The sequence below is a fragment of the Leucopleurus acutus genome (genome assembly GCF_964270905.1).
Source record: "Leucopleurus acutus genome assembly, chromosome: 12".
NCBI classification, from domain to species: Eukaryota; Metazoa; Chordata; class Mammalia; order Artiodactyla; family Delphinidae; genus Leucopleurus; species Leucopleurus acutus.
The window spans coordinates 9,103,851-9,128,917 of NC_139154.1; the positions used below are offsets into that span (position 1 = coordinate 9,103,851).

Consider the following 25,067-nt stretch of genomic DNA (forward strand, 5'->3'; position numbering starts at 1 on the left):
GCATATATCTTAAAAGAAAAAAATGATGAAAATTTATGAGGCAATTTGGCCTAAAATAATTTTTTTAAACTCAAAGAGAAATAAAATGAGTCAAATTTAATTAAATAAAACATCAACATAAAATGAAGAGGAGTAGATCAATAAAATTAAAGTTGGACTTTTGAAAGACTAATGCATTGACAAATCTCTGGCAAGACTGAGGACAGAAAGAGGGAAGGGAAGAGAAGGTATGTTCCCACACTCATAAACACACCAAAATGAGAAAGAATTACTAATTACATAAGCTAAAGAAGATAAAGAATAGTGAGAAAAATTTAGGGACAACTCAGGTGAAAAAAGTTGAACTTGGTGCAAGGAAAAAATAGAAAATCTTAATTGTTTCATAATAAAGACTGAGTAAAGAGGCAAATTTTTCTAAAAAAAATTCAAACCTAGGTAGCTTTATGTAGCAAGTGTAAACAAAAATTTAATACTACACATTCTATTCTAAAGCACAGATTGAGGAAATCTCCACACTTCACTTGAAGAAGATAGCATAGACCTAATATTAAACTGGGAAAAGAAGGAGCCAAGAAAAAATAATTATGTTTTAGTATAAATAATTATACTATACACAGTGGAAATAATTATATTTTAGGTCAAATAAGATTGTAATAGTAGAAAACACTTGTTAGAAAAAATATATAAATGTAGGAAAATGAAAATTCATCATATGCCAACTTTGTGTGTGTGTATGAATTACTTATTTAAGTCTTTGGTTCATGTCTTCTGGGTGAAGACAACTCGAAAAATATGTTTTTCTCACCCATAAGCATCCCCTCTGCCCTGGCCATGGTCTTCATGGGGGCAAAGGGAAACACTGTGGCCCAGATGTCCCAGGCACTTTCTCTAAGCAAAAGCAGCAGCAGAGGTGGAGACGTCCACCAGGGTTTCCAGAACCTTCTCACCGAAGTTAACAGGACCAGCACACAGTACTTGCTCCGAACCGTCAACAGGCTCTTTGCAGAGAAGACTTATGGTTTCCTCCCATCTTTCAAAGATTCCTGCCGCAAATTCTACCAAGCAGAGACGGAAGAGCTGGACTTTATCAGTGCTACGGAGGAATCCAGGAAACACATAAGCACCTGGGTAGCCCAAAGGACAGAAGGAAAAATTACAGACCTGCTGTCTCCAAATTCAGTGGACCCCATGACCTGTCTGGTTCTCGTGAATGCCATCTACTTCAAAGGAAACTGGAAGAATCAGTTTAACAAACAGCACACCTAGCAAAGTCTGTTCAAAGTCAGCAAGAATGTGGAGAAGGCTGTGCAAATGATCTTCAGGAAATCCACCTTTAAAATGACCTACATCGGAGAGATATTCACGAAGATTCTGGTGCTTCCCTACATCGGCAGGGAGCTCAATATGATCATCATGCTTCCTAATGAAAACACCGATTTGAAAACAGTGGAAAAGGACCTTGCTTATGAGAAATTCATCGAGTGGACGAGGCTGGACCTGATGGAGGAGGAGGTGGAGGTGTCCCTGCCCAGGTTTAAGCTGGGGAAGAGCTACGGCATGGAGGGTGTCCTCCGCACCCTGGGTGTGACCGACGCCTTCGAGGACACCAGGGCGGATTTCTCAGCCATGTCGGCCCAGAGGGACCTGCGCCTGTCCCAGGTCATCCACAAGACCTTTGTGGAGGTCGATGAGGAGGGCACAGAGGCGGCCACGGCCACCGCCACAGTCCTGATGTTGCGCTGCACCAGAATCACCCCCAGGTTCCGAGCCGAGCACCCTTTCCTCCTCTTTTTTTTTTTTTTGCGGTATGTGGGCCTCTCACTGTTGTGGCCTCTCCCATTGCAGAGAACAGGTTCCGGACGTACAGGCTCAGCAGCCATGGCTCACGGGCCCAGCCGCTCCGCGGCATGTGGGATCTTCCCGGACCGGGGCACGAACCCATGTCCCTGCCTCGGCAGGCGGACTCTCAACCACCGCGCCACCAGGGAAGCCCAAACTTTTCTTCATCTTTATCCAGCACAGCAAGACCAGCGGGCTTCTCTTCTGCGGCCGGCTCAGCTCCCCATAAGGAGGCGGCAGCTGCAGGCAGCCCCGCTGGGCCCTACTGGCCCACTTTCCCCGGTACTCCGTGACGTGCCTGTGACCCAAATTGGCCTTGGCGACAGTCCAGAAATAAAGGGTCTGATCGAGAAAAAAAAAAAAGAAAATTCACTATTCTCGTGAAATAGTGGTTATCTATTTCAGATATATTTTGCAGATATCTTCTCCACTCTTGGCTTTTCATAGCCTTAATGGTGTTCTTAATTAAAGAGAAGTTCTTAATTTTGATGTAGTTTGATAAAGTAATTTGGTTTTCTCTAATGCGTAATTCTATAGTTTCTTTTATGATTGTCCTACTTAAGGAACCATCTCCTAGTCTAAGTTTATTAAGATAATTCCCTAAAAGCTTCATAATTTTTATTTTATATTCAGAATAATTTTTACCTATTATATTTAGACCTACTACACATCTGGAATTTTTACGCTGTATGAAGTGAGGTATGGATGCTCAAGATCAATATGAAGTGAGGTATGGATGCTCAATATCAAGATCATATGTTTCTATATGGACAAGCACCCATTCCTGAAATGTGTACCCTTACCTTGCAGCAAAAGTTTCATATTTATTATAATTAGGTGAATGCTTTTGTGTCAGTCTGTTTTCTCTATTAGTTTCACTCTTTTGTATTAATACATCATTTCTTAAACCAAAATACACAGATAATGTGTGATCATATTCAACATTCTCTTGGTTATTTTGTTCCATTTCATTATCATATAAATACTGAAGCAGTTTTCTTTTTTCCAGCTTTATTGAGGTTTAATTGACAAAAATTATATGTAAGTTGTACAACTTGATGTTTTGATATATGTATACCTTGTGAAATAATCACCACAATCAAGCAAATTATATCCATCACTTCACATAGTTACCATTTTGTTTTTTCAAAATTTTAATTGAGATATAATTAACATATAACTTACCAGTTTCAGATGTACAACATGATGATTTGATATTTGTATAAGTTGCAAAATGATTACTACAATATCTAACATCTGTCACCTCACATGGTTACATATTTTTACTCATGATGAAAACTTTTAAGATCTTTCTTAGCAACTTTCAAATATGCAATACTTGAATAATAATACTTGCAATAATATAGTATTATTAATGATAGCCACCTTTCTATGCATTGCACCCCCATGACTTACAACTGGAAGTTTATACCTTTTTTAAAATTTTATTTTATTGAAGTATAATTGAATTGCAATGTCATGTTAGTTTCAGGTGTATAGCACAGTGATTCAATTTTTCAGATTCTTTTCCTTTATAAGTTATTATAAAATATTGAGTATAGTTCCCTGTGATATACAGTAGATCCTTGTTGGTTGTCTATTTTATATATAGTAGTGTGTGTGAGGAATTTTATACCTTTTGACCCCCTTTACCCATTTCATCCAACCATTCACTCCCCACCTCTGGCAATCAGCAATATGTTCCCTGTATCGATCACTCTAGATTATTTATAGTACCTAATACAATGAAAATGCTATGTAAATAGTTTTAAATACAATGAAAATGCCATGTAAATAGTTGCTGGCATTCAACAAATTCAAGTTTTGCTCTTTGGAACTTCTGGGATTTTTTTTGGATAGTATCAATCCAAGCTTGGTTGAATCAGTGGATGTGGAATCCACAGATATGGAGAGCCAACTATGTCATGGCTAAGTGGAGTCTATTCCAGGAATGTAAGGTTGGTTTCACATTTGAAAATAGTTAAGGCAATTTGCCATATAAATTGTCTGAACAAGAAAAAATATATATTACTGCAATAGCTGCAAATAAACATTTGACAAATTCAAAGCACATTCATGGTAAGACTCTTGGCAAAATAGGAATAAAAGGGAACATCTTCAACGTGAGGTAAAACATCAACAGGAAAAAAAAAAAGCCTGCATTTTACATTTTGCATTTGGATAAAATGTTGAATGTTTTACCCCAGTATATAAGAAGGCAAATGTGTTTGTTGTTACCACACCTATTCATTGTCACACTAGAAGTCTTAACCAGAGCAATAAGGCAAGAAAGCAAAATGAAAACATATAGATTGGAAAAGAAGAAAAACGTATATCTATTTGAAGATGGCATAATTGTCTTCAAAGTAAATCCCCCAAAATATCTAAAAATATATATATTGGAACTACCAAGGAGTACTGCAATACTGTAGAACACAATTTCAATATACAATTAAATATGAGATTTAATTGTATTTCTGTATATTTGCAATAAAAAGAAATTAATAGATTAATAACCATAATAGAAAAATTATTGTTAATAGAACCATTATCATTAGAACCAAATACCCAAAAATACTTAATCATAAGTTTGGCAAAATACGTGCAAGGTCAGCATTCTAATAACTACAAAATACTGTTGAACATAATCAAAGAAGACATAAATAGATGGAGAGGTAGATCAGGTTTATGACTTGGATAATTCAATACTGTTAAGAAATCAATTCTCCCAAATATATCTGTTCATTTAAAGCAAGCTCAAAGTGCCAGAATATTTTAATTAATGGAAATAGACCACATGATTCTAAAATTTATATGAAATTGCAAAGTTAATGTAATTACAATACAATTTTGGCAAAGAACAATTAGAAGGTTGTTGAAAGACTCACATTACCTAATTCCAAGACTCATTATAAAACTACAGTAGTGACTATGGATATCACACATTTTATGCTATAAGAAATAAACCAGACTCAAAGTTTAATATGATATAATTCTATTTATGTAAAAGTCTGTAAAGTGTTAAACTACAGTGATGGTGAATATTCTGTGTTTGCAATGGGCTGAGCGTATGGAGAGGAGTGTACTCTAGAGGAGTTTGAGGAAACATGTTGGGGGTGGTAGAATTATTCTAAATCTTGATTGTGATCACTGTGATGTAACTTGATTTATTTATCTAAACTCAGAACCATATTTTAACATGGGTGAATTTTTTTTTTTTTTTTTTTTTTTGCAGTACGCGGTCCTCTCACTGTTATGGCCTCTCCCGTCGTGGAGCACAGGCTCCGGATGTGCACGCTCAGCGGCCATGGCTCACGGGCCCAGCGGCTCCGCAGCATGTGGGATCTTCCCGGACTGGAGCACGAACCTGTGTCCCCTGCATCGGCAGGCGGACTCTCAACCAATGTGCCACCAGGGAAGCCCACATGGGTGAATTTTATTATATGTAAATTTTAACTCAAAAACTCTAGAAAGTTTATCTATAAATTATTCAATAAAAATAAATAATGTATTGTTTAGTGATAAAAACCTATTACTAAATTATAAATAATGTTTATTTGAGAAGAGGAATAAGACAGATACAGTAGAGAGGATTCTGCAAAGGAATTGGTGAGGTTCCAATTCTTAATCTCCATGAGGTTTCCATAGGAGCATGTTTATTATTCGATTTCAACTATATCTGTATGTATACATATATATTTTTTAAAATCTAAAATAAATTTCCCAAACAAATAATATTTATAAAGAGAAAGCAGTTTTCTATGAGATGAATAGAAGATGATAACTTCTGATAGTTTAGTGGGTGGAATGAATCACAAAGTAAAATCTTGGTTGCCAGTGGAGGAAATTTAATTGGCTAAGATAACAAACAGAATTTATTGGCCAATATTATCTAGAACAATAAATAAATAAGACATTAAAATCACTTTATACACCTGTATCTAGGGGCTTAAAACATATTTCTAGGGAGTCCTTCTTATTCACGCTCTATTTCTGCTGTGCTGGCTTAATTCTCAGGCCTACTATTTGTTTTGGCAGATATAGGGTCATTATCTCTTGGCTTATGTCCTACTGATTTAGGTACTCCATAGGTTCACTTCAAATTGTTCAAGAGAAAGTTTCACACCTGATTTTCATTGATCTAAACTGGGTTAGGTTGCAATTAAAGAAAATTAGGACCTGGACTAGTGTAATGCAAATGAGAGTGCTAAGGCAAAAAACTTAAACACTCAAGCAGATCTTTCCCCATTGTACAGATAAAGAAGTTGAATCACAAAAGCTCAGATTACATAATTATTAAGATATTAATATTTAATTTTATTTCAGATGTCTGAGTTCAAAGCCTCAACCTGCTGCTTTACTTTGTCAAGTCTTTCAATAAGAGAAAGATAAGAGAGTTTGTTAATAACGTGAATGGTATGTAGACTCCAGAAGGATCTGGACAAATTGGAATGGAACATCTAAGTATAAATTTAATGGGAAAAATAATTAGTCCTGTTGTTATTAAATAAAACAATTGCATAATATGGCTTTACTTAATGCAATTATAATATCTCAATGCTCTTATTGCAATGCTGTCTTTTTCTCCCTTTATTTCTGTTGATATTTACTTTATATATTTAGATGCTCCTATGTTGGATACATAAGTATGTTATATCCTCTTGTTGGATTGACCCCTTTATCATTATGTGACACCCTTCTTTGTGTTTTGTTACAATCTTTGTTTTAAAGTCTATTTTATCTGATATAAATATTAATACCCCAGCTTTCTTTTTGCTTCCATTTGCATGAAATATCTTTTTTTGCATTCCTTTACATTCAGCCTGCATGTGTCTTTAGATATGAAGTGCGTCTCTTGTGGAAAGCATATAGATAGATCTTGTTTTTTGTTTTTTTTTTTAATGCATTAAGTCAACCTATGTCTTTTGATTGGAGCATTAATCCATTTCATTTAAAGTGATTATTGATAGGGACATACTTATTGCATTTTGTTAATCTTTTTCTGGTTATTTTTGTGGTTCTTCTCTGTTCATTTCTTTTTCTTTTAGTCTCTTCACTTTGGGTTTGATGATTTTCTTTACTGTTATCTTTGGATTTCTTTGTCATTACTTTTTGTGTATGTATTATAGGCTTTGGTTTTGTGGTTACTATGAGGTTCATATATAACAATCTATATACAAAGCAGAGTATTTTAAATTGATCCTCACTTAAGTTCAAATGCATTCTAAAACACTAAATTTTTACTATCCCCCCACATTTAATTTTTTTATATCATAAGTGATAACTTTTTTTTATTTTGTGCATCCCTTAACTACTTATTGTAGTTTTAGTTATTTTACTACATTTTTCCTTTAACTCTTCATTCTAACTTTGTTCTACTTCCTTTAGTATATATTTGTTTTTACTAGTTAGAATTTTTTTCTTTCATATATTCTCTTATTTCTAGTTATGACATTTTCCCCTACTTAAAGCAGTTCCTTTAACATTTCTTGTCAGGCTGGTTTAGTGGTGATGAAGGCCTTTGGTTTTTGCTTGTCTGGGAAATGCTTTATCTCTCCTTCAATTCTGAATGATAACTTTGCCAGATAGTGTATTCTTGGTTGTAAGTACTTTTTTCTTTTTCCTTCAGCACTTTGAATACATCATTCCACTCCCTTTTGGCCTGCACAGTTTCTGCTAAGAAATTTGCTAATTATCTTATGGGGGGGTTCACTTATATACGTAACATATTATTTTCTTCTTGCTGGTTTTAAATTCTTTCTTTATACTTAACTTTTGATATTTTAATTATAACGTGTCTTGGTGTAGATTTCTTTGGGATCCTCTTTTTTGAAAATCTCTTTGATTCCATGATCTGGATGTCTGTTTTCTTCCCCAGGTTAGGGAATTTTTCTGTCATTATTCCTTCAAATAGGTTTTCTGCTTCTTTCTCTGTTTCTTTGTCTGTGACTGCTACAGTGTGAATATTAGTATGCTTGATGTTGTTAGAGAGGTTCCTTAAACAATTCTCATTAAAAATTTTATTTTTCCTTTTGGCTGCTCTGATTCAGTGATTTCTACTAACCTGTCTTCCAGATCCCTGATCTATTCCTCTGTATCATCTAAATTGCTGTTGATTCCCTCTAGCATATTTTTCTTTTCAGTTACTGTATTCTTCAGCTCTGAATAGTTCTCTCTTCTATTTTCTCTTTGTTGAAGCACTTATTATGTTCATCCATTCTTCTCTTGAGTTTTATGAGCATCTTTATGACCACTACTTTGAATTCTTTATCAGGTAGATTATTATCTCTATATCATTAACATCTGTTTTTGCATTTTGTCTTGTTCTTTCATTTTGAAATATTTCATTGTTTCCTCATTTTGTATGTCTCCCTGTGTATGTTTCTGTGTATTAGACCAAACTTAACTCTCTCAGTCTTGAAGGAGTGGCCATGTTTAGAGGATGATCTTTCTCCTTCAATCCTACCCTAGATCTTGGTTGTCTGTAGAATCTTTGTGGTTGTCTGTACCACCTGATTCATTCTTAATATATGTTCCTGTTGTTGAGGGTGTGTTGAAACGCATCTCGATATGGTCCCTTTGTTGTGGAGCAGGTATTCACCTAGTTCTCAGGTCCCTTTCAGAGGGAATTGATCCATGTCACTGTATATTTGTTATGTTAATGATAGGAAGTAAGTTCAGGCTTTTCCAGGCACCACCATCATGAAATGCCTCCTTTTGACTGAATCTAGGCATCACAGTTTAAACTGTGACATTGACAAACTGAAATGTGTCCAGGTAAAGTAATCATCTTGAAAAGTAAATCAGTACAACACATATGAAAAATAGGTTTCATTGACTAAAGAATATTCATGGGGAAACTTCTTTTATATCATCTAAATTCTATTACTTAGAAGAAAGATTACACCTTCATCTTCAAGGCCACAGAGTTTTTGGACCAAGAGTTTAAATGTATAAGGAAAAAGATGTCAGTTTGCTATAAGAAAGACAGTTCTAATAATCAAAATTTCCAAATAACTAGACCACACTTGGATATCAGGATTTTTCTTTCCTTGAAGATTTTAATTGGAGAACATAGATTTTCTCTTAGGGAGATTTGTTCAGGGATTTTTGCACTGGGAAGTCTTGCAAATCTGTTGTTAAATAATCTTTTATTTTCAGGATTTACCAATGAATCATAATTATATGATACAGAACACTTTAGAAAAATATATATATAACAAAGCCCCTTAATTTATAACTCCTCCACCATCCTTTTTTAAAACTCATAAATCCAAATCCATGTAATTTAGTATTTTATTATATATCCCATCTTCTAAAAGAATCTAAAGATAAGGTATTCAAAGCAGATAAAATTAGTGGAATATTAGGGAAGTAGTTACACTGATTAAGATTATTTTGTGCTTCATTAGCCTCTTATCCAATATGTTCTTCTTACTTTTGAGTGTTCCTTATCTTCAGGTATCCTGAACATTTTCTGATCATTCTTACAAACTACTGAAACCAGACCTTAGCTGTCTAGTGCCTATTCTCCTTAGGTTCCCTTTACATCTTATATAATCTAAATGACTTGTCAGCAAATATGATTAATTCAAGAATGTCAACATGTTAATGAATCATAATCAATTAATATCAATACACATATTTGTATCTTCTTAAGATAACTTTTAGTCATTTAATTTTTGCACTAAAAGAATAATTACAATGGACTTAGAGCCAGTGTCAGGTTTTGGTTGTTAGACAAAATCTTTTTGTTCCTAAATCCCATATTGAACTTATCTCTTCTAACCTTCTCACAAGCCTGAATCAAGTGGATACCACCAGTCGATATTATCTTTTATTAAGCAAAGAGAAAACTATTCTTCTATTCAATATTCAATGCCCCTTTTCCCATAATTGTTATGGCCATTTTGATAACCTCAGGCACAAAGCAGGAATTAGAGGCCAGAGTCTTTATCAAAGTTGTGAGCCCTGAGTGGAAACACCTCTTCTCAGTCAGCAGTTCAGAATTCCCGCCCCATCTATTTATCTCATGAAATTATGCTTACAAAAGATGACCTGACCTTTTGAATTAGACTTTTTCCTGATTCATAGTTTGCCGCTCTCCCAACTTTATGGTGCTAAGTTGGACAGGGATAACAATGGGAAGTCACTGAGAGCAGAAACAGAGCAGAAGAGGAGAGATTTATCTCTGTTTCTTGTACACTCATGAAAGGTAATGTCTGCAGATTTTCAGGAGCCCAGTCTTAAAATATTTATCTGGAAATGCCTGTCTTGCTTGAAACCAGTCTGTTTTAGCACTGTGATCCTGTCAATGTAAAAACTTTGCTTAGTGTTAAATGTGGCCTGGCAGAATCCTAAGTATCTGTGTGGCTACATTAGTTCTATGATTCCTGTGCTCCAGTGACCATGACTTAAGGACAATATCAACTGCAAGGTTTTTCTTCTTACTTCTAACTTTTCAAGATAACCATTAGCTAGATTAATTTTTTTCTTAACTCATTTATCTGTCCTTTCCTCACCAAATCATGTCTTTCATGTCATGTCTTTCAGATGACAAGTCTTTTATCTTAGACTGAATAGGGAAACTGCTTCTTTTCCAAAAATGTTTATGATTTCTCTAAGCCTAATTTAATTTACTTTTAAAATGTAGTCCTACATGGTCTTTATTAGCACTGGGCTGTAACTCAGCTTCATTATTATGTTTGTGCTCCTTTAACAATGCTTTTAACTTAGCAAAAGATCTTTTTGCAATACAGAGGATGGCACACCAAGCATTAACTAAATTTAATATTAATATTATGGGAGATCTCCTCTATGACCAAACAACATTTCACTCCCATTACAGTGTTTATGGGAATGATTTGCAATACTGAAGAAGATATAATTCTTTAATGATAGTCCAATAAAAAGGATATCATTATATGGTTGCACAAATGTCTTTCCCCTCAATAAAATTTTTAGTTATGTGAACAATTTGCCTTTCAGAATGACTTACGAATAAAATTTCTACCTTGACTTGTGCATTAATCAAGCGGGGGGGAGCAAAATCTATTTTTCAAAATGACCCAACCACCTAATGACTTGTTTAACTGGCCATCAGTCTTTGTAGCTGTCAAATCTTTTCTCTTTCCTTCCAATGAACTGGCATAATGCTGATTTGGGTCATATGTAGACACAAAATGCCTTCTTTCCTAGGGGAATAATTATTAACACTTCCTCAGAGCTCTTTGAAGGGTATTTCTGGTCGTAGCTCTTTTCTCCCCCCAAGCAAATCCATTCTGTTCTCTGCTTTTCCCTGCCCCCATTTGAGGAGTGATGAAAGAAAGCAAATTATTTTCAGGAAAGATGAGACATACAAAAGTGTTTCTATATGTTTCAGTGAAAAAGACAGCTTAGATTCTATCTAAGGAAGCAATTTAAGTAAATTTTTTCTTGGCTCTTTGCATCAATTTTTCTGAATCCTAATCCTATATAATTCATGAGTTTGGCCCTAAATTATATGGTATTGAGCAACAAAACTCTCTTCAACTTCTCAGCTCAAACATTTACATATAAATACACAATATCACCACCAGTACCACCACAAATTTTATCTTTGTCAAGTGTCTTAGTCCATTTAGCCTGCTATAACAGAATGCCATAGACTGGGTGGCTTATGAACAACAGAAATTTATTTCTCATGATTCTGGAAGCTAGGAAGTCCAAGGTCAAAGTGCTGGCCAATTTGGTGTCTGGTGAGAGCTCCCTTCCTCGTTCATAGATGGCCATCTTTCTCTGTGTTCACATGGCTGCAGGGGTTGAGGAAGTTCTCTAGTGCCCTTTTTTAAGAGCACTAATCTCATTTGTGATGGGTACGTCTTCATGATCTAATCACCTCCTAAAGGCCCCCATTTCCAAATACCATCACACTAAATGTTAGGATTTAACATATGGATTTGGGGAGGCACAAATATTTCGTCACTAGCACCATATTTCTTAATGACATACACTGCCCAGGAACCTGGTTATGGGAAGAGTTTCTTCAGGGCTTCCAGCATTTATAGGCTAGATATGACTCAAACTGCTATGAACTTTATTTTTCTGAAACCACATGCTTTATTTCTAACTCCTTTGTTCCATTGGGCACTTTCCTCAGACATTATTGATTACCAGTTATTATTTTTAGAATTAGTAAATAGTTTTCCTTTAGCTCTTTCACACCAGACATGTCAGCTAAGTTTTCAGTTTTGTATTGTCTGCCTTGCCTAAAGATGTTCTTAGTTTGATAAAACTACTTCTAGTAAAAAGCAACAAAATAAAAGCATCTGAGATCCCATTTTCTAATTCCATGTTCTATAAACCTCTTAAAAGTCTTTGCTTTAGGATGGTTAGTTCTTATTAACTTTCTTGGAGTTAAAACAAAAGAACATTTTTTTTATGAGTGAGATAATGAGTTTTATACCTTGCTTAATGAGATTATCTTTTTGACATGGGTTTCAAATAAAAAGTATGTAGGTTGCAGGGGAAAGGGTTACACTTACTTGCATCATTGTTCAGACAGGTGTTTATTCACACCTGCTCAAGTAATTCAATGTAATTCATATAGCCAATTACCTTTATCCCCCTCCAAAAGAGACACTAGTACAAAAAAACAAAATTCCTAGCAAAAGAGTAAACTCGTGTGCCAGAATTTATTGGATGTGTACATATGCATAAATGCTCACACATACAATGTGTGTTTGCAATACAATTAATTAAAATTTTTTTTTAATTAGAACAGAAGGAGCTAGGGTCAGACTGTTTGGTTATAAACACCAGGGCTACCTTTTTCTAGCTGTGTTCCCTTCAGTAAATCCTATAACTTCTCTGGAATTTTTTTTTCCTTCATTTTTAAATGGCAATGAAATTCAAAAGTCCAGTCTTACTTTTCTGATGATGTTATTATCAGGATCAAATAATAAAATATATTTGTCAATTCTCCAAATACTGAAACTTACTATACACATGTTATTGAAAAATCGATATGAAAAATTTACCCCGCTGAGTTCTGATATTTAGAATGGCATTTTAAATATAAATCAGTTGGGTCTTTCTTTTTCTTTTTTTCCTAGTACTTTTGTGAAAGCTTTGGCTGCTTTTGAGTTAGCCATGGGTTATTAAGGAATATACTGATAGCTCAGTATTTTCAACCTTCTTTTACATAACCTTGTCAATTAATGCCATTATTTTAATACATGCAATAAGAAGTAAGTCCCTTATTACTTGAGGAGACATCCCAAACCTAGGTTATCACCACCATTTTCTCATGGTAAGGGGAACTTAGGTCTTTGTCTTTCACATTTGTTTTTCTATTTGCATCCATTTCTTGTAGAGTTCTGACCATGTAACAGGAAGTGTTAACCCAGTTGCTGACGGAATGCAACTGCACATATCAAAATTACCATCCTGGGGTAACTGTCAGCTTAGTGCATTAGATAAGGATACAATTACATTGTGACATTTGGATAATTGTTAGGCCACAAAGACAAATTTGCTGACTCTAAGTTCCAAAGCTGACCTTTTCACAGTGAGCTAATTGGAAGGGTTCCCTTCCTTTTCAGGAACCTCCTATTTAGCATCTTTAAATTACTTACCTAAGCATTTACCAGCATTAGGATACATAATGCAGTCACTTCCACTTAATCTGATCCCTGGATCATGTTATATTTATCACTTGACTTGAAAGATGAAACCCTGTCAACCTTGTTCTCTAGTCAGTGGTAAATACTTCAAGCAGATTTTAATAGATAATTCAATTCTAAGACTTTCAGAAACTTGCCACTTTTAGAGGCAATGAAAGCAAATGATTAAAAAACACAAAATATAAAAGGAATTATGAAGGGCTGAGGCAAGACTATGAGGAGCCTAAGGCTAAATTTGAAAAAATATTCATATCTTTTGAGATGAGAATTTGAATAAGACAAACACAAATGTTAACCAAATAGGTGAGTCATCTCATTTCCTTGTAGAACTCAAAATCTTAGTTGCTTTGTTGTATCAGTACAAGAGACATTTCATAGACATTTACATCTTCAAACTGAAAATTCACATTTAAATTTCTATTCACTAATATTTCAGGATTTGTGTGCAGTGAATGCATATATATATATATATATGTACATTATATGTATTATATGAAATATGAATATTCAAGCCTACTTATTCTCTGTATGCTCCAGTCTGAATTAACAGAACTGTAAAAAAAGTAAGAATGATCACAGAGTAACACACAAAAGATTAATATAGCTTTATCCACCAGAAGTCAATATTGCAGGAGGGATGTATTAATTATCTATTATTACTAGTAAAATCTGACAAAACTTAACTGCTCAAAACATGTGTTATCTCACAGTCTTTGTGGGCTAGGAATCTTGGTATAGCTTAACTGGGTATTTTGGATAAGGATCTTTTATAAGACTGCATGCTCTCACAAGTCTGTTGGGGCTGCAGTCTCAACTGAAAGCTAGATTGGGGAAGAATTCAGTTCCAAGTTCACTTACATTGTGTTTGGTTTGTTTCCATTACTCATGGGCTGTCAAATTAAGGCCACAATTCCTCAATGATTTTGACCAGAGACTGCTCTCAGTTCCTTGTCACATGGGTCTCTCCATTGGGTAGCTCACAACATGCCAGTTTGCTTCATCAGAGCAAGCAAGCAAGATGATGATGGTGATGATGACAGAGAAATGCAGAGAATGTAAGGTAAAAGTTGGAGTATGAGAAAGAAGGAAGTCATGGTGTTTTTTGTCTAAATTTGAAAATGATGGTCTATCACTTTTACAACTTTCTATTTATTAGAGGCAAATTACTAGGTTCATCTAACACTCAAGAAGAGAGGACTGCACAAGGATGTGGATCATTGAGATTACTTTAGAAGGTTGCCTAACATAAGAAAAAGAAGGGTTTTGTTTTCTTTATTCTCGAAGATGATGTGGGAGGCTTTTTATGCTTGAGTGAAGGCCCATACCACCAGCTATATTTCTTACCAAATTCTCTACTTACCTAATATAAAAAGATAAATGGATAGATAGATAAATAGATAGATAGAGGTATAAGTATAGATATAGCTATGAAACAGGAATGTTCAGTCTTTCACTGGGTAAAGCAGCAAAATTCACTGTGATTGTTTGAAGTTGACTGACATATTAACTGCTAAGAAAAAATGTATTCCATATTACAAGTAGAGACACAGGAGACAATACATTTTACATATCTTATGAATTTGTGATATCATTTTTGAAAATTATTTCAAATGCTTTAATCATCTGAATACTTCTTCAGGTGAGAATACATGTAGTGAACTCAGCAGTGGTAGCTGTTACATTATTTAATAAGAAACACTGTCTAGTAATAAATGACTTTAATATTCAATTTAAAGTCATATTGAACATGATATGTTTAGGATATCAGGTCTCTTAAGGTACCCTTCCAATATTTAGTCACCTGTGAAAACATTCATTCCACAATTCCTTGCTAGGATGGAAAGAAACACCTTTGATAATTTCAGCTATTATAGTATATATGGATTAGAGTGCAGGAATTTCATTTATTAATAAGTAAGAACTTTAGCAGTGTAATTTTAGGTCTCTCCATTCCTATATTTTGTGTTTGCTTCCATTTTCTTAAAATTTTTATTGGAGTATAGGTGCTTTACAATGTTATGTTAGTTTCTACTGTACAGCAAAGTGAATCAGCTATACATATACATATATTACCCTTTTATGGATTTCCTTCACATTTAGGTCACCTCAGAGCATTGAGTAGAGTTCCTTATGCTATACAATAGGTTCTCATTAGTGATCTATTTTATACATAGGATCAATAGTGTATATATGTCAATCCATCTCTCCCAAGTCATCCCACATCCCTTGCCCCTTGGTATCCATACATTTGTTCTCTATGTCTGTGTCTCTAATTCTGCTTTGCAAAAATATCATCTATGCCATTTTTTTAGATTCCACATCTATGTGTTAATATACGGTATTTCTTTTTCTCTTTCTGACTTACTTCTACTTCTGTATGACAGTCTCTAGGTCCATCCACATCTCTACAAATGATCCAATTTCATTCCATTTTATGGCTGAGTAATATTCCATTATATATATATATATATATATATATATATATATATATATATACCACATCTTCTTTATCCATCCATCTGTTGATAGATATTTAGGTTGCTTACATGCCAGGCTATTGTAAATAGTGTCACAATGAATATTGGAGTGCATGTGTCTTTTTGAATTATTATTTTCTCAGGGTATATGCCCAATAGTGGGATTGCTGGGTCATATGGTAGTTCTATTTTTAGATTTTTAAGGAAACTCCATAATGTTCTCCATAGTGGTTGTATCAATTTACATTCCCACCAACAGTGCAAGAGGGTTCCCTTTTCTCCACACCCTCTCCAGCATTTATTGTTGTAGATATTTGGATGATGGCCATTTTGACTGGTGTGAGGTGATACCTCATTGTAATTTTGATTAACATTTTTCTAATAATTAATGATGTTGAGCTTCTTTTCATGTGCCTCTTGGCCATCTGTATGTCTTCTTTGGAAAATGTCTATTTAGGTGTTCTGCCCATTTTTTTGATTGTGTTGTTTGTGTTTTTGATATTGAGATGCATGAGTTGTTTGTATATTTTGGAGATTAATCCTTTGTCAGTTGCTTCTTTTGCAAATATTTTCTCCCATTTTGAGGGTTGTCTTTCCATCTTGTTTATGGTTTCCATTGCTGTGCAAAAGTTTTTAAGTTTCATTAGGTCCCTTTTGTTTACTTTTGTTTTTATTTTCATTACTCTAGGAAGTTGGTCAAAAATGATCTTGCTGTGATTACATCAAGAGTGTTCTGCCTATGGTTTCCTCTAACAATTTTATACTGTCTGGCCTTACATTTTGATCTTTTATCCATTTTGAGTTTATTTTTTGTGTATGGTGTTAGCGAGTGCTCTAATTTCATTCTTTTACATGTAGCTGTCCATCAAAACCATACTGTTTTGATGACTGTAGCTTTGTAGTATAGTCTGAACTCAGTGAGTCTGATTTCTCCATCTCCGTTTTTCATTCTCAAGATTGCTTTGGCTATTCAGGGTCTTTTGTGTTTCCATACAAATTGTAAAATTTTGTTCTAGTTCTGTGAAAAATGCCATTGGTATTTGATAGGGATTGCATTGAATCAGTAGATTGCTTTTGGTAGTATAGTCATTTTCACAATATTGATTCTTCCAATCCAAGAACATGGTCTACCTCTCCATCTGTTTGTGTTGTCTTTGATTTCTTTCATCAGTGTCTTATAGTTTTCTGTGTACAGGTTTTTGCCTCCTTATGTAGGTTCATTCCTAGGTATTTTATTCTTTGTGTTGCAGTGGTGAATAGGATAGTTTCCTTAATTTCACTTTCTGATCTTTCATTGTTAGTGTATAGGAATGTAAAAGATTTCTGTGTATTAATTTTTTATCCTGCAACTTTATCAAATTCATTGATTAGCTCTAGTAATTTTCTGGTGATACCTTAAGACTTTTCTATGTAGAGTACCGTGTCATCTGCAAACAGTGACAGTTTTAGTTCTTTTTTTCCAATTTGTATTCCTTTTATTTCTGTTTCTTCCCTGTTTGCCATGGCTAGGACTTCCAAAATTATGTTGAATAAAAGTAGAGAGAGTAGATATCTTTGTCTTTTCCTGATCTTAGAGGACATGCTTTCAGTTTTTCACCATTGAGAATGATGTTTGCTGTGGGTTTGTCATATATGGCCTTTATTATGTTGAGGTAGTTTCCCTCTATGCTCAGTTTCTGGAGAGTTTTTATCATAACTGGGTGTTGAATTTTGTCGAAAGTTTTTCTTCACCTTTTGTGATGATCATATGGTTTTTATCCTTCAATTTGTCAATATGGTGTATCACATTTATTGATTTGTATATGTTAAAGAATCCTTGCATCCCTGGGATAAATCCCACTTGATCATGGTGTATGATCCTTTTAATGTGTTGCTGGATTCTGTTAGCTAGTACTTTACTTAGGATTTTGCATCTATGTTCAGCAGTGATATAGGCCTGTAATTTTCTTTTTTGTGATATTTTTGTCTGGTTTTTGTATCAGGTTGATGGTGGACTCATAGAAGGAGTTTGGGAGTGTTCCTTCCTCTGCTAATTTTGGAAGAGTTTGAGAAGGATGGGTGTTAGCTCTTGTCTAAATGTTTGATGGAATTCACCTGTGAAGCCATCTGGTCCTGGACATTTGTTTGTTGGAAGATTTTTTATCACAGTTTCAATTTCATTACTTGTGATTTGTCTATTCATATTTTCTATTTCTTCCTGGTTCAGCCTTTTGCTGTTGTACCTTGGCATATTTGCTTATAGTAGTCTCTTATGATCCTTTGTATTTCTGTGGTGTCAGTTGTAACTTCTCCTTTTTCCTGTATAACTTAATTGATTTGAATCCTCTCCCTTTTTTTCTTGATTAATCTAGCTGAAGGTTTATCAATTTTGTTTACCTTCTCAAAGAGCCATCTTTTAGTTTTATTGTTCTTTGTTATAATTTTCTTCATTTCCATTTTATTTATTTCTGCTCTTATCTTTATGATTTCTTTCCTTCTACTCACTTTGGGTTTTATTTGTACTTCTTTCTGTAGTTGCTTTAGGTGTAAAGTTAGGTTGTTTACTTGAGATTTTTCTTGTTTCTTGCGGTAACATTGTGTTGCTATAAACTTCCCTCTTAGAATTGCTTTTGCCGCATTGCATAGATTCTGGATTGTCATTTTTTTCATTATCATTTGTTTCTAGGCATTTTTTCATATCCTCTTTGATTTCTTCAGTGATCTTTTGGTTATTTAGTAGCATATTGTTTAGTCTCCATGTGTTTGTGTTTTTTATGGGTTTTTTTTCCCTGTAATTTATTTCTAATCTCATAGCATCGTGGTTGGAAAAGAAGCTTGATACAATTTCATTTTTTAAAAATTTAGTAAGGCTTGCCTTGTGATGCAAAATGTGATCTGTCCTGGCCAATGTTCCATGTACACTTGAGAAGAAAGTGCATTCTACTGTTTTTGGATGGAATGTCTTATAATTAAGTTTATCGGGTCTAAAGTGTCATTTAAGTCTTGTGTTTCCTTATTACTTTTCTGCAGCATGATCTACCCATTGGTGTAAGTGTATTGTTAAAGTCCTCCACTATTATTGTGTCAGTGTTGATTTCCCCTTTTATGGCTGTAGCCAGTTTCCATATATATTGAGGTGCTCCTATGCTGGGGGCATAAATATTTACAGCTGTTATATCTTCTTCTTGGATTGATCCCTTGATCATTATGTAGTGTCCTGCCTTATCTCTTGTAACAGTCTTTATTTTAAAGTCTATTTTATCTGATAGGAGTATTGCTACTCCAGATTTCTTTGATTTCCATTTACATGGAATATCTTTTTCCAACCCTTCACTTTCAGTCTGTATGTGTCCCTAGGTCTCAAGTGGGTCTCAAAGACACATATATATGTGTCTTATTTTTATATCCATTCAGCTAGTCTGTACCTTTTTTGTTGGAGCATTTAATCCATTTACATTTAACATAATTATTGATATATGTGTTCCTATTACCATTTTCTTAATTGTTCTGTGTTTCTTTCTGTAGGTCTTTTTCTTCCTTGTGTTTCCTGCCCAGATAAGTTCTTTTAGCATTTGTTGTAAAGCTGTTTTGGTGGTGTGAATTTTTTTAGCTTTTGCTTGTCTATAAAGCTTTTGACTTCTTTGTCAAATTTGAATGAGATCCTTGCTGGATATAGTCATCTTGGTTGTAGGTGTTTCCCTTTCATCATTTTAAATATATTGTGCCACTCCCTTCTTCCTGCAGAGTTTATGCTGAAAAATCGGCTGTTAACATTATGTGGATTCCCTTGTATGTTATTTATTGCTTTTCCCTTCTTTCAATATATTTTCTGTGTTTAATTTTTGTTAGTTTGGTTAATAAGTGTTTAATCTTGTTTCTCCTTGGATTTATCTGGTATGGGACCCTCTGCACTTTCTGGACTTGATTGACTATTTCCTTTCCCCTGTTAAGGAAGTTTTCAAGTATAATCTCTTCAAATATTTTCTCAGACACTTTCCCTTTCTCTTCTTCTGGGACCCCTATAATTTGAATGTTGGTGTGTTTAATGTTGTCCCAGAAGTCTCTGATATTGTCCTCATTTATTTTCATTCTCTTTTCTTTATTCTGTTCTGCAGCAATTATTTCCATCATTCTATCTGTCAGGTCACGTATCTGTCCATCTGCCTCTTATTCTGCTATTGATTCCTTCTAGTGTATTCTTCATTTCACTTATTGTGTTGTCCATCACTATTTGTTCTTTAGTTCTTCTAGGTCCTTGTTAAACAGTTGTATTTCTTCTATCCATGCCTCCATTCTATTTCCAAGATTTTGCATCATCTTTACTATCATTACTTTGTACTATTTTTCAGATAGGTTGCCTATTTCCTCCTCATTTATTTGGTCTTGTGCATTTTTACGTTGTTCCTTAGACTGCAACATATTTCTCTGTCATCTCATTTTGTCTTAATGTGTTTAAGGTCTTTTTTGCACAGCCTGCAGGGTCATAGTTTCTCTTACTTCTGGTGTCTGCCCTTGGTGGATGAGTTTGGTCCAGTGACTTGTGTAAGCTTCCTGGTGGGAAGGACTGGTGCCTGCATTCTTGTGAGTGGAGCTGGATATTGTCCCTTTGATGGGCAGGGCTGTGTCATTTGGTGTGTTTTGGGGTATCTGTGAGTTAGTAGGACTTTAGGCAGCCTGTCTGATGATGGGTGAGTTTGTGTTCCTCTCTTGCCTGTTGTTTGGTGTAAGGCATCCAGCATTGGAGCCTGCAGGTGTATGGGTGGATCCAGGTCTTAGATTCTAGATGGAGTATTCCTGGAGAGCTCTTGCTGATTAATATTCCCTGGGCCTGGAATTCCCTGGCAGTCCAGCATCCTGGACTCACTGCTCCCACCACAGAGGCTCAGGCCTGACCCCCTGCTGGGGAACCAAGACCCCTCAAACCACAAGTCATGGAAATAAAGGAGGGAAAACAAAGGAAAAAATATGGGGGAAGAAAACAAATAAAAACAAACAGAGAAACAAAACCCAAGACAAATAACAAAGACAGAAACAAACAAACAGCAACAACAGCAATAAAAAAGACCAACAAAACCCCAGACAATTGGTAAAAGCAAAACCAAACAAACAAAACACACACACACAAGAAACCAAAGAAAAATGAAAGAATACAAAACACAAGAGAACAACCAGACAAACAAAAGTACCCCAAAATGAAATCAAACAATTAAAAACAAAACTAACAAATACACAAAACAGAAAACAAAGCAGAATGCAAACTGAAAAGTAAAGCAAAGAAAACAAAACAAACACACAAAAATGATTTTTAAAAAGATAAAAACAAAACAGAATAAAGAGAAAAACAGGATAAAAACAAAATAGAACAAGGGGGAAAAGGGAAAAAACACAGAACAACAAAAAAGCAAAGTAAAAATAGAAATATAAAAAAATAAAAATATGTTTAAAAATTTATAAAGCAAGAAAAAAGAAAAACCCAAACAAACCAACCCCCCCCCAAAAAAAACTAAATAAAAAAATAAGAATTAAAAAAAAACAAAATCAACAATGGAACAAATGAAAACATAATAAAAATAATAGTAATTATAATATTATCCTGGAGTCTCAGCTGTCAATGTCCTTGCCCCAGCTGTGAGCCATAGCTCACCTCCACCTCCCTGGGAGGCCCTCCAATGCCTCTAGATTTGTCTCTGGACCCGCTATGGGAACTGTAGAGAGAGCTCAGACTCTGATCTGGCCCAGCTCCCACGTGTGCTTGCTCCCAAAGTCCACAGCTGCCAGAGCCAGACCAGTTTCATTTGTGGGAACACTCATTGTCCGTTCAGATATTCCATATACGTAGGGTCTACCAAGCCAATCATGGGGATTTAAGCTGCAGCTTGTTCAGCTGATGGAAAGATTTTCATTCCTCTTTCTTAGTTGCCTCACCCCTGGGGCACAGCTGTGGTTTTAGCCTCACCTCTGCCTGTGGGCCACCCAGAGGAATCTTCTCCTGAGGCTTCCCCGGAGCACTTGTGTCTGCCTCAGTGAGGACAGAGCATGGAGGTCGCATGGCTGCCTGGGTAATGGGAGCCCCAGAGGTGACAGGTGCATGGGGAAGCCAGTGGCCATGATGCAAGAGATCCGGCCCTAGTGGGAGACTTTTCTAGTGCCCGGTGGCAGACACCTGAGGGCTAGCCCTGACGGGGCCCTTTCCTAGCTTCTGGGGGTCAGGGACTGGCACAAGAGGAGAGAGAGGCTGCAATGGCAGCTCCATCCTCTGCATGTCACTCAAGAGTGGTGCTTCCATGGCAGTCTCAGTTTCCTCCACAGGCATTCCAGATTGTAGATTTCCTCCCTCCCATCCCCTCATGCTGTCTTCTCACAGCCAACAGTAGTCCTCCTCCCCAGGTTTGCTCTCCAATCCCCACGCTCCAGCTCCTATCCCCTGTGCACACCAGCAGAAACACATCCCAGTTCCAGGCGTGCAGGGTGGTGGTACAGACCATCTGTGTAGTTCTTACTCGGTCCTGTCTGCCACACACTGGCCTTTTCACACTCCTTCCACAGCCTCAAATGGTTCACTTCTGTCCCAACCAATTTCCTCATTGGTGAGAGGGTTTTCTCAGATGCAGGAACCTCTCCTCTGCTTCAGCTCCCCTCCAGGGGTGCAGGTCCCATCCCTCTTCCTCTCTTCTTCTTTCTCCCTTCTTTTTTTCATCCTACCTGGTTATGCATGGGTCTTTATTGTCCTTTCTGGTGTCCAAGGTCTTCTGCTAGTGTTTAGCCACTGTTCTGTGAGAATTGTTCCATCTGTACATGTATTCTTGATGCACTTGTGGAGAGAGACGAACTCCACATCCTCCTGCTCTTCCATCATCTTGAAAATCTTTGCTTCCAATTTTTAACAAACAAAAATCAATAAAGCCTAGAAAGAATAACCAAATCTGCATGCTCAAGTCCTTCAACTCGTTAGTTATAGACCTCTGAATAGAATTCACTTATCTGACTCTAAGTTTAGTGTTTGTTTTAATACTGTATATTTACACTAAAATGTTGTAAAACATAGTTTACAACAAAAAGACTACAGGGTGTAGGATATCTGATAATTTTTATTTTTATCCTCTCCCTTTATTAAGAGTATGAGTGATCAAGATAGATAAAAGTGGGTTTTAAAAAGTTAGACAAACAATACATTTTAGGAACTCTCAAGCATTTTAGAAAATCATTCATTTAAAAGAAATATAAGATAACTACAAATATATTTAATTCAGCAAATAGGTCCCCAAGTGATAGAGGCCAAAGAAGTTTTGAAATAAACTAATTGAAAAATAGAATAGAACAAATTTTCTTATATTTTCTGAAAATCAAAGTATTGACTTTCTCAAATACATACTATAATGTAGATTAGAATCACTATTTACTCTAGACTATTCCATGAGTGCTGGATACTGAGCACTGAAACTTTGCACATTATTGCTTCCAAAACCAGAATGGACTGCTGATACTGTGCCCATTACCCTCATGAATTCTCCATTGTCCATGCTCCTTCACTCTTTTTTATGAAAAAAATTATTGAAGTATAGTTAATTTACAATTTTGTGTTAGTTTCAGATATACAGCAAAGTTATACATATTTATATTCCATTATACATATGTATATTCATATATATATATACTTTTTTACATCCTCTTCCATTGTAAGTTATTACAAGATATTGAGCATAGTTCCCTGTGATATATAGTAGGTCCTTGTTGGTTATCTAATTTATATATAGTAGTGTGTATATTTTACCTCAAACTCCTAATTTATCCCTCCCTCCAATCTCCCCTTTGGTAACCATAAGTTTATTTTCTATGTCTGTGAGTCTATGTCTGTTTTGTAAATAAGTTCATTTGTATCATTTTTTTTATTCCACATATAAGTGATATATGATATTTGTCCTTCTCTTTCTAGCTTACTTCACTTAGCTATATAATCTCTTGGTCCACCCATGTTGTTGCAATGGTATTATATCATTCATTTTTTATGGCTGATTGATATTCCATTGTATATATATACCACATCTTCTTTATCTGTTCATCAGTTGATGGCCACTTAGGTTGCATATGATCCCACAATCCCACTCCTGGGCATATATTTGGAGAAAACCATAATTCAAAAAGATACATGCACCCCAACGTTCATTGCAGCACTATTTAAAATAGGTGTGACATGGAAGAAACCTGCTCTTTCAACTGTTGATCACTGGGCTGACAAACTCATCTGCTCCTTAAGAAAGTAAGCCTGGGCTTCCCTGGTGGCGCAGTAGTTGACAGTCTACCTGCTGATGCAGGGGACATGGGTTCGTGCCCCGGTCCAGGAAGATCCCACATGCCGCAGAGTGGCTAGGCCCATGAGCCATGGCCGCTGAGTCTGCACGTCCGGAGCCTGTGCTCTGCAATGGGAGAGGCCACAACAGTGAGAAGCCCGCGTCCCACAAAAAAAAGTAAGGCTGAGAAACTGAGTATCCAGTCTTATCAATTTTAATTTAGAATTTTCTCCTTAACTGCATTTATCTTGTAGGGAAATCCTTAAATATTCAGATGACACATTGTAATACATAAATTAGAAAATGAAGGAAGGGATCTTTATGCATAGTTGTCCCACTCTATGACAAGAATAATGCTATAATATTAAAATGTTTCCTTATTAAGGATCATATCTGTCTTGAGAGATGTTATTAACCCCATTTACTTATAAACAAAGGTAGGATTAAAGAGTTTAAGCAACTTGCTAAAGTCCATCCATGAAAATAACACCAATTAATTCTAGATGTTAACCAAGTTCCTTTGGGCTCCAAAGGCAATGCTCTTTCCATTAGTCTGTGTATCATCAACAGCAGTTGATGGGAAAAAAAATTACTCGGAGGGATAAAAAGTCATTTTAATATAGAAGTATATTAGATTACTATTTGAAGCCACAGGACAGAAATGATAGCAAGCAGTACTTAAATAATGACAACTTTCAAGTAGAAAAGCTCAAAATTGTGTTTGTTTTGCTTTATTTTTTGTTTTTTATTATTTGGTGTACTCAGCTATAGCAATCCCATAGAAGGAGTAGTCTTTCATGCATTTAAGTGTACTTGGAATC

At 35.4% G+C, this 25,067-nt stretch overlaps 1 protein-coding gene across 1 annotated transcript in view; it reads left to right on the forward strand.

Moving 5' to 3' along the window:
• Positions 1-2,223, forward strand: part of LOC309970187 (serpin B6-like) — a gene marked incomplete at both ends in the record, with an annotated part of 127,316 nt that extends 125,093 nt beyond the window's left edge. Inside the window, 2 exon segments of the mRNA XM_082852452.1 lie at positions 752-1,263; positions 1,267-2,223. Of these exon segments, the coding sequence (XP_082708578.1) occupies positions 752-1,263; positions 1,267-2,223 (1,469 nt within the window).
• Between the last annotated feature and the right edge of the window lie 22,844 nt (positions 2,224-25,067).